At 39.8% G+C, this 10,088-nt stretch overlaps 1 protein-coding gene across 1 annotated transcript; it reads right to left on the bottom strand.

The window, feature by feature from the left end:
- Positions 1–8,520: 8,520 nt before the first annotated feature.
- On the bottom strand, positions 8,521–9,723 carry LOC112095372 (uncharacterized mitochondrial protein AtMg00810-like). Its single transcript, XM_024177209.1, has one exon. It carries the CDS (start codon positions 9,721–9,723, stop codon positions 8,521–8,523), a length of 1,203 nt encoding a protein of 400 aa, XP_024032977.1.
- Between the last annotated feature and the right edge of the window lie 365 nt (positions 9,724–10,088).

The raw sequence follows: 10,088 nt of genomic DNA, 5'->3' as shown, positions 1-10,088 counted from the left end.
TTATGACCCCACGAACTACTCAAGCCGCGGGCCCCATGACTGGGCAAGCCATGAGGTTCCATGACTAGACAAGCTATGGATTCCATGGACAGGACAAGCCATGGATTCCATAAACTCCACAAGTCATGGTTTTCAAAGAGTTTTTCTTTCGCAAACCCAACCCCTTTTCTTTAAAACATTTCCAAGGCCAAAATCTTTTTAAAAATCAGGCTCACAAGGAAAAGGGATAGAAATCCTACCTCACACTATCAAACCTGGGACTAGCATTGCCTTTTCCGGCTTCCGCTTCCTCAAGCCCCTTCAGTCTGAATCCTCAACGATCGCTTAATTAATCTCAATTAATTCTTCAGGGTGTTACAGCTCCACCCCCCTTAGGCAATTTCGTCCTCGAAATTAAAGCCTACCTCAAAGTGTGAGCAGATGGATGCGGATATTGTTCATGCATCGTCGTTTCAAGCTCCCATGTCGCTTCCTCAATTCCATGGTGGTGTCATAATACTTTCACTAGAGGAATCTCACGATGACGTAGACTCTTTATCTTTCGATCAAGAATCTGAACTGGTGCCTCCTCGTACGACGCGTCATACTGTATCAGAACATCAAACCACTGCACTACAGCTTCCGGCTCAGGTTGACATTTTCGAAGCATGGAGACATTAAACACGTCATGCACGTGAGATAATTCAGGCGGCAAAGCCAACCGATAAGCCACCACTCCGACTCGTTGCACGATCGGGAATGGTCCCACATACCTTGGTACAAGTTTCCCTTTCACACCAAACTGAACGACTCCCTTGCGTGGGGAAACCTTCAGCAAGACAAAGTCGCCCTCTTGGAATTCCAAAGGCCTACGCCTTGTGTCAGCATAACTTTTCTGATGACTTTGAGCTGTCAATAGTCGTTCCCGAATCACAGTTATCTTCTCATTATTCTCTTGAATGACTTCCGGTCCAGTGCTCAGTCGATCCTCTAGTTCCAACCAACACACAGGTGACCTACAAGAACGACCATACAGAGCTTCAAACAGTGCCATTCCAATACTAGCCTGATAGCTGTTGTTATATGCAAACTCAGCTAGGTGCAGGTATTTCTTCCAGTTTCTACCAAATTCCAGAATACAAGCACGAAGCATATCCTCCAGAATTTGAATTACCCTTTCAGATTGCCCATCAGTTTGAGGATGAAATGCGGTGCTAAAATTCAAGTCTGTTCCTATGGCTTCCTGGAAACTCCTCCAATACCTTGCATTGAAGCGGGTATCACGATCTGACGTGATAGATAGTGGCACTCCGTGTAGTCTCACGATGTGCTGACAGAATCTTCTAAGAATACGTCACACGGAACGGTATGAAGTGCGCAGACTTCGTCAACCTATCCACCACCACCCAGATGGCGTCGTGCTTCAGCTCGGTTCTCGGTAGCCCCATCAAAAAGTTCATAGTGATGTGCTCCCATTTCCATCCAGGGACAGGAAGAGGTTGTAACACTCCCGCTGGCTTCTGATGTTCAGCTTTAATCCGGAGGCAAGTCACACATTCTAAGACATACTCACGAACGTCTCTTTTCATGCCTCTCCACCAGTATTGTCCTTTCAGGTCCTGGTACATCTTTGTACTTCCCGGATGAATAGTATATCTCGATTTGTGTGCCTCTTGTAGAATCATTTTCTTTACCTTACCCACCTTAGGAACAGCAAGGCGGTTATGAAAATACAAGGCTCCATCCTCTCGGATTCTCCAATCCTCGAATTGTTCTCCATTCTGGATCCGAATCCAAATTCCTTGGAGGTGTGGATCCTGCCATTGATTCTGCTTAACCTATTGCACAATATCCGATGTAGAGATCAGGTTATACACTATAGCCTGGTTATGATCTTCGTAGAAATGAAGATCATACTCACTCACCACTTCAGTCCTTTTTCAATCTTCCAAAGCTAATGACGCCAGAGTCCCCGTCGTCTTCCTACGAAGGGCATCAACCACCACATTAGCTTTTCCAGGATGATATTGCAGAGTGAAGTCGTAATCTTCCATGTACTCCACCCATCTCCTTTGCCTGAGGTTCAAGTCCTTCTGAGTGAACAAGTACTTCAAACTTTTATGGTCAGAAAAGACCTAAAACTTTACTCCATAGAGATAACATCTCCATATCTTCAGAGCAAATATTATTGCTGCCAGCTCCAAATCATGAGTGGGGTAATTTCGTTCATGTGGTCTTAATTGGCGAGATGCGTACGCTACCGCACATCCACCTTGCATTAAGACACAGCCAAGCCCACTCCCCGAGGCATCAGAATACACCTCATATGGTTCCTCACTATTAGGAACAGTCAAGACTGGTGCACTTGTCAGTCTGACCTTCAATTCCTGAAAAGCATTTTCACACTCAGCGTCCCACTAGAATCTGACTTCTTTCTTGGTCAACCGAGTCATCGGTGCAGCAATACTCGAGAAGTCTTTCACGAAATGCCGATAGTACCCTGCAAGTCCGAGGAAACTGCGAATCTCCGCTACATTCTTCGGCCTTTCCCACTGTAGCACAGTCTCGATCTTGGAAGGATCTATAGAAATTCCCTGTCTAGAAATCACATGCCCAAGGAAATTCACTTCCGTCAGCCAGAAGTCACACTTCTCCTTCTTAGCATACAACTGGTGTTCTCGAAGAGTCTGAAGGACAATTCTCAAGTGTTGCTCATGTTCTTCCCAAGTCTTCAAATACACTAGAATGTCATCAATGAAGACAATCACGAACCGATCCAAGTATGGCCGGAAAACACGGTTCATTAAGTCCATGAATGCAGCCGGGGTATTCGTCAACCCAAAAGGCATTACAAGAAACTCGAAGTGTCCATATCGAGTTCTGAAAGCAGTCTTCGGAATGTCCTCCTCCTTAATTTTCAATTGGTGGTACCCAGATCTCAAGTCAATCTTAGAGTAGAACTGTGATCCACCCAATTGATCGAATAACTCATCGATCCTCGACAGGGGGTATTTGTTCTTCACAGTCACCCTATTCAATTGACGGTAGTCAATGCACAACCGAAGAGATCCGTCGTGCTTCTTCATAAATAGCACCGGTGCACCCCAAGAGGCAATACTATTCCGGATATATCCCTTTTCTGCCAACTCCTCAAGCTGCGTTTTCAACTCTTTCATTTCCACCGAAGTCATCCGGTATTGAGGAATGGAAATAGGTGCCGTTCCCGGAACCAAATCAATACAGAATTCAACCTCCTGATCTGGCGGTAAACCAGGTAGCTCATCAAGAAATACATTTGTAAACTCATCCACTACAGGGATTCTCGCACTATTTCCAGTTATCTCGGGTTCACCTTCTAGAGCAAGAAGAGAAGAAAAACATGCAAAGTTCCTCCGTCCCCCAACGTTGTACTTCAACAGTCGTTCCCCCGGGACTGGGTTCATATCCACCTGATAAAAAATCACTGTTCCAGACTTAGTCATCAGAGTCACTCTCCTACGGTAACAATCAACAACTGCTCCGTATTCTGACAACCAATCCATTCTGAGGACCACATCAAACAGGCTCATCAGAAGGATAATTAAATCTGCTCTCAATCGCTCACCGCCAATCGTGATTTCACACAATTTACACACACTCAACACCTCCACACATCCCAGTGGGGAGTTCAAAGCCATCGGCACTTCTAAATTCTCAAATTTCAGTTTCAAAGTTCGTACAAAAGAACTTAATATAAACGAGTGTGTGGCACCTGTGTCAAACAACACATGAGCAAAAGAATGAGAGATTAGAATCATACCCTTAACCACCGCGCTACTGGTCTGACCTCCAGAACTGCCTCCTGCCAGGGCATAAGCTTGTCCCTGTACTTTCCCTTTCCCTCTGTCACCAACATTAGGCCGTTAGGTCAGAGGCCTATACTGTTACGGCGGAGGTGGTTGTACCGGTCTCGGCGCTTGAGGCCGGAATTATGTAAACATAGGTGGTTGATAAGTCAGCACATGAGGGTATGGCATCTGTTGTGGCTGATATGGTGGCATGTACTGTGGTGGCCCTTCTTGACTGTAGGAAGCGTCACTTTGGGCTTGTTGAGCCGGCGGTCGATTAGGACAATTCCTCCTAATATGACCCACCTACCCACAATGGTGACACCTAGGCCCGTATGGAGCACTTCTATCACTCCCTGACAAACTACTGCCACCACTAACCACTCCCCCACCAGGCTGTCCTCGGTTGCGGTTCCTTCTACCACTCCACTGTGGCCCACCAGAAACAGATGGTCCCCAAGAAACTGAAACTCTTCCCGCTTGTTCTTTACTCTGGTGATAAGCTATGTTATCCTGCTCCACCCTAGTAGCAGCAGCCACCAAATCTCAGAAATTCTGGGTTCTCAAAGCCACCAATGACCTCCTCACAGAATTCTTGAGACCCTTTTCAAACTTAAGACATCTAAGGTGTTCAGATTCCACCAAAGATGGTGCAAACTGGGATAGGTCAGTAAACTTGGCCTCATACTCCCTTACAGACATGTCACCTTGCAGTAGAGACATGAATTCCAACGCCTTTTCCTCCCTATAACTCTGAGGGAAGTACTGCTCATTGAACAGTGTCTCAAATTACTCCCAAGTCAGTCCTGTAACATCTATTCTTCTCTTGACCCGTTTTCACCAAGTATTCGCTAAGCCCTCCATCTTGTATACCGCAAATTTCACTCAGTATTCATCTGGAACTCCCATAGTACTCAAATGCTTGACTATGGAGTCTAACCAGAACTCTGCTTCATGGGGTCCTCCCTCACTATTAAACGAGGGGATAGGCGCACGCCTAAATTCTCAGAAGTAACCTTGCTTCCTATCCTCAACCAGCCGCTCGTTTTGAGCTCTAGTGGCCATGCCTTGAAAGGCAACATACATGGCATCTAGAAATCCCTGATTCTGTTGTTCCGGTTGATTAGCGGGCCTACGGCGAGGCGCCATTTCCTTTAACTGAAATAAAACTAGAATGTTCAGTGGATAAGAGATGTAACACATGTATGTACAATCCTGGGGTTTCTTAACCTAGGGCTCTGATACCACTCTTTGTCACGCCCCCCAAATGGGGTGGGTGATGTGGAGCTCGATTAGGGATTAATAAAGCAAATTCCCAGACGAGCCCCACTCAACTGCATTAGAATATAAATAAATTACAGAATTCTGGAGCCTCTGACACACAGGGCTCCACCCCACAGGACATACAGTATCATACATACATGCTCATGTAAGAAATCATTACAGCACTCATCAACCACAGTCTAGTAAATCTAAATATTACATAAGTTCACAGAATTTCTCAAATTCCTTACATTTGTCCAAGAGGTTGTCCACGATCCTCACTTGATTCCAACAACAGCACAACTCAGCTGCTCCGTAGCAAATAGCCAGCTACTATGCACCGCTCCTAGAGTCTCCTGGGAGGGGTTTAATACATTTGAAATATAAAACGTGAGCGAAAGGCCCAGTAGGATATAATTTGAAATAAACGTTATAAATAAATGAATAATAAGTGAGTGAGGAAATACATAAATGAATAAGTAAATAAAATAAGACATTCAGTCTTGACGGAATAGCCGGAACCTCACATCCTTTTTCTCAAAGGAAATATAACTAGAAATAACCATATTACAGGCTTCAACAAGTAATTAGTACAAATTACTCACCTAACCAAGTGCCTCGCCTACCCGGACCGAGTTTCGGGTTCTGCCCTCGAGGACGCACTATCCGCATCATATCTAGGCTTACAGCAATAGACTCTATTACCAGTTTACAAGATCTCTTTGCTTAAGAAATCATTCATTAACCTTCTGAAATTCTAGATGACATTTTCAATGCATTGTAGTCATGCCATTAATTCTTTTTACATGAAATTAAAATACTGTCATCATCCTAAAGCATTCAATTTTTTAAAAGGATAAAATCATTTTGGTACCCTATATTATAGTGAAACATGCTTAGTACCTTATGTTTTTTATGATATTAAAATGATACCTTGACGATTTTAAAAATATCTAATTGGTAGCTTGAAGTTAATTTGTGAGATATATAATGTCCAAACTACCATTTTTATCAATTAAATAAAAATTAGTATCTTTTTTCCAAAAAAATCTGAAAATATTTTAAAACATTAAAATATTTAAAAGAACAAAATCAAAAGTTTATTTTTTTTCTAGATGTATTAGTTTTTGATTAATTAAATAGAAGGGTATTAAAGTCATTTTACATCTCAAAAATCAACTTTAAGGTATTAAAAGATGTTTTTGAAAACATCGAGGTATCACTTTAATATTATAAAAAAAATACCAAGAATATGTTTTGCTATAACACGTAGTATAAAAATGATTTTATCCATTTTATAAATGTTCATACAAAGACAGTTTAGATATGTCAGGTTAGTAATTATTAACCACTTGAAAAAATGTTGTTAAAATTTTATTTAAAAATAATAAATTGAATGAATCAGTGATTTTTATTTAAGTACTTTCTACAGTGACGAGGGTCCTTGTACAATTCACATGCTTGTCATTTAAGAGCCAAAGGACTTTGAAGAAAAAAAAAATGACATGTGAAAATGGTGGCGAAAAGGAGAGCTAATGATTTTCCATTGCGAGTGAGGTGTAATTAAGGCTAAAATGTTGCTTCTCAAATATTGGCCTTTTATGTCGAAATTAATGCAGTTGATGATAAATCTCATGACAATTAAGAGATTTATAAAGCCAAATTAAATAAATAATAAATTTTAAAACTATTTAAAATAAAAGAAGTTTATGTATTTACGATTAGAAAAAAAAATTTAGGTAAATTTTTTTTACAACTGCTAAAAAGATTTTTTCGCTTAAATAAAAAAAAAAATTTACCACGGAAATTATTTTTTATCATTCGTAAATGAAATATTTACACGGTAAAATAATATTTACTTCAAATAGTTTTATGATATATTATTTACATAATTTAGTTTTAAAAATCTATTATTTACTACAATTTCTCTGGTGTGTAAATTAAGTTTTTGAAGTCTAGTTATGTAAAAATTAATTTTTTTAAAGGATGTAAAAATTAATGAATTCTTCACAAAATAATATATATTTAAATTTCAACTCTAACTCTCTAAAAGCATTATTTCTATTATTTCTTCCTGTAGATTTGCCTATGGCCTCAAGCTCTGATGAGCTGCTGATTATAATCTGGCATGGATGAGATTATGTGAAAGATCTTGAAAAAATCCGACAAAGTTGCACCGAATCTACCATGCAGAATTGCAAAGCAAGCAAAAACTTTGATTACTCATCCTCGACAAGCTCTTCCTTAGACGAGGCTATTTGAGAGACTAACATTTACCAATAGAATACTGTGTTGTTGTTGTTGCAGGACTCCAGTAGATGACTTCTAAATCTTCATTTTTTTTTTTTGTTATTTTTTGGTGTTTGATAATACAAGATTTATTTTTGTAATTCAGTTCTTTTTTTTTTCTTTTTGTGTGTGTGTTTTTCAATTAATTCCTTGAGTTAATTCAGTGGATTACATATAGTAAACCTAGTAGATTACTTTGACGACTGGTGATGAGCTGTTTTGAGATTAAACTGGTCGATTACTGGTGGTAATCACTCATGATACTCTAGTGACTAGCACGAGAGACATTAATTTAATGAGAAAATTATAGATTCTAACTCTTTAAATATATGACTTAATAAATGTATCTCTTTTAAAAAACTCTATCTTTGACTAGTTCTAATCTAAGAGGTAAAAATATATAGACTAATATTAATGAATAAAAATAAAAAGGAACTCCAGGAGATATTTTTAAAAATTGTCCCATCTGAATGGAAAACACATTATTATTTAGTAAGTTGTCGGTGGTAATCTAATAGATTTCTCTAGAGAACATTTGCCGACAAGGACCGATGGTTACTGTCTAACAATAAAATCTGGTATATTATAGTTGATAATTTAGGGTCCGTTCAGTTCACTGATTCGAGTTTTTAATTCGAGTTAAGATGTGATTTTATGTGATAACTTTTTACTGTACATGTGATAACTTTTTACTGTATCTGTACCAAAAAAATTAGATGTGACTGTTTCTGAGAGCTTTTTACTGTACTAATAAAGTTAGATGTGACTGTTTTTTAGAGCTTTTTACTGTAGTAAAACTCAAATCAGTGAAATGAACAAGACCTAAGTAGATTATTCTGACGATCAACAAAGGTGGCCGAGCGGACGAAGTTTGGCAAAATACATCTTGTTGACCTTGTAATCGATTATTATAGTGAAGAATTCAAACCCGTTCAAGAGTCGAAATTCTATTTGTTAATATGCCTCATTACGCTAACATTATCTTCTCAAAATTTATAATTTTGTGTTGAAAACGTTGATTTCATTAAGCTGTAAGGGATATATTTATACAAGAAAGAGAGACTATTCAAAGCCTAAGAATCTGTTCAGTATGGTAAGTTTCCTATGCTATCCTATATTACAAGGAAAGTATCGAAGCAATAATATATACAAAAGTCAATGATCAATCATTCCTAGAATCTTGCATATTTTCCTTAACACTCCCCCTCAAGTTGAAAAAGATATTAATCATTCCTAACTTGCGAAGTAAATTTGAAAATTGCAGAAGACCCAATGACTTGGTGAAGACGTCTGCTGGCTGCTTTGATGTAGATATATGGAAAGTTTTGATTGTTTCATCTTGAATCTTTTCCCTTACAAGATGATAGTCTATCTCTATGTGTTTAGTTCGCTCATGAAACACGGGATTAGATGCAATGTGAAGCGCTGCTTGATTGTCACAATATAGTTTGACTGGTTGTGAATGATTAACTTTTAGGTCATTCAAAATATACCGCAGCCAAGTGACCTCACAACAGGCTAACGCCAACGAGCGATATTCTGCTTCCGCACTTGATCGTGAAACTGTGGTTTGCTTCTTTCTTTTCCAAGAGATTAGTGAGTGTCCGAGAAAAATGTAATATCCCGTGGTTGACCGTCGTATGTCTCGACACCTAGCCCAATCGACATCACAAAAGGCATTTAATTGCATAGGACTGTCCGCAGAGAGAAAGATCCCTTGTCCTGGTGTCTGTTTAAGATATCGTAATACTCGATGGGCAGCTTCTAGATGTGGGGTGCGAGGCTTGTCCATGTATTGGCTGAGAATGTGAACGACATAGACTAAGTCTGGCCGTGTGATGGTCAAATATATCAACTGTCCAACTAGTCTACGATAGGAAGAAGGATCCTTAACGTATTCACCTTCATCTCTGCTAAGTGACAAGTTTTGTTCCATTGGTGAATTAACGGGCTTAGCTCCCAAGTATCCCACGTCATCTAGAATCTCAAGTGCATATTTTCGTTGTGAAAGTGCAATTCCCTTCTTTGACCGTGCTATTTCTATTCCCAAAAAGTATTTTAACTCACCAAGGTCTTTCAACTTGAATTGTCGCGTGAGGTGAGCTTTTATTTCCTCAATGTCTTGTAAGTTGTTTCCGGACAAAATAATGGCATCCACATAAACTAGAAGAGCAGTGAATGAGTTACCATGGGTTCGGACGAATAAGGAGTGATCGGATTTAGAATGATGGAATCCAGCATCTTGGAGGGCTGTGGACAACTTGATGAACCATTGACGAGAAGCTTGCTTAAGGCCATACAAAGACTTGTGTAGCTTGCATACTCGTATCTCCCCCTTTCGTCCGAAGCCGGGAGGTAAAGACATATAAGCATCCTCTTCAAGATCACCATGAAGAAAAGCATTATTGACATCAAGTTGGCAAAGGTGCCAATTCTAAGAAGCAGCTACTGCAAGGAGAAGTCGGACGGTGACAAGCTTGGCAACAGGAGCAAAGGTTTCCCGGTAATCAAAACCTTCAACTTAGCTGTAACCCTTTGCCACCAAACGGGCTTTGTAGCGATCAATTGTGCCATCAGGTCTAAATTTAATTTTGTAAACCCATTTACAACCAACAGGCTTCTTGTGTGGCGGAAGTGGCTGTAAGGACCAGGTACCATTAGCTTTGAGAGCACTAAGTTCTTCTTCCATAACATGTCGCCATTAGGATCCTGAGCAGCTTGTGCATAAGA

This window comes from Morus notabilis, unplaced genomic scaffold (assembly GCF_000414095.1).
Source record: "Morus notabilis unplaced genomic scaffold, ASM41409v2 Scaffold561, whole genome shotgun sequence".
NCBI classification, from domain to species: Eukaryota; Viridiplantae; Streptophyta; class Magnoliopsida; order Rosales; family Moraceae; genus Morus; species Morus notabilis.
This window is presented reverse-complemented; position numbering and strand designations above follow the sequence as displayed.

Coding starts and splice junctions, on each gene's coding strand:
- LOC112095372 (XM_024177209.1), bottom strand. CDS start 9,723: ATGTCTTTACCTCCCGGCTTCGGACGAAAGGGGGAGATACGAGTATGC.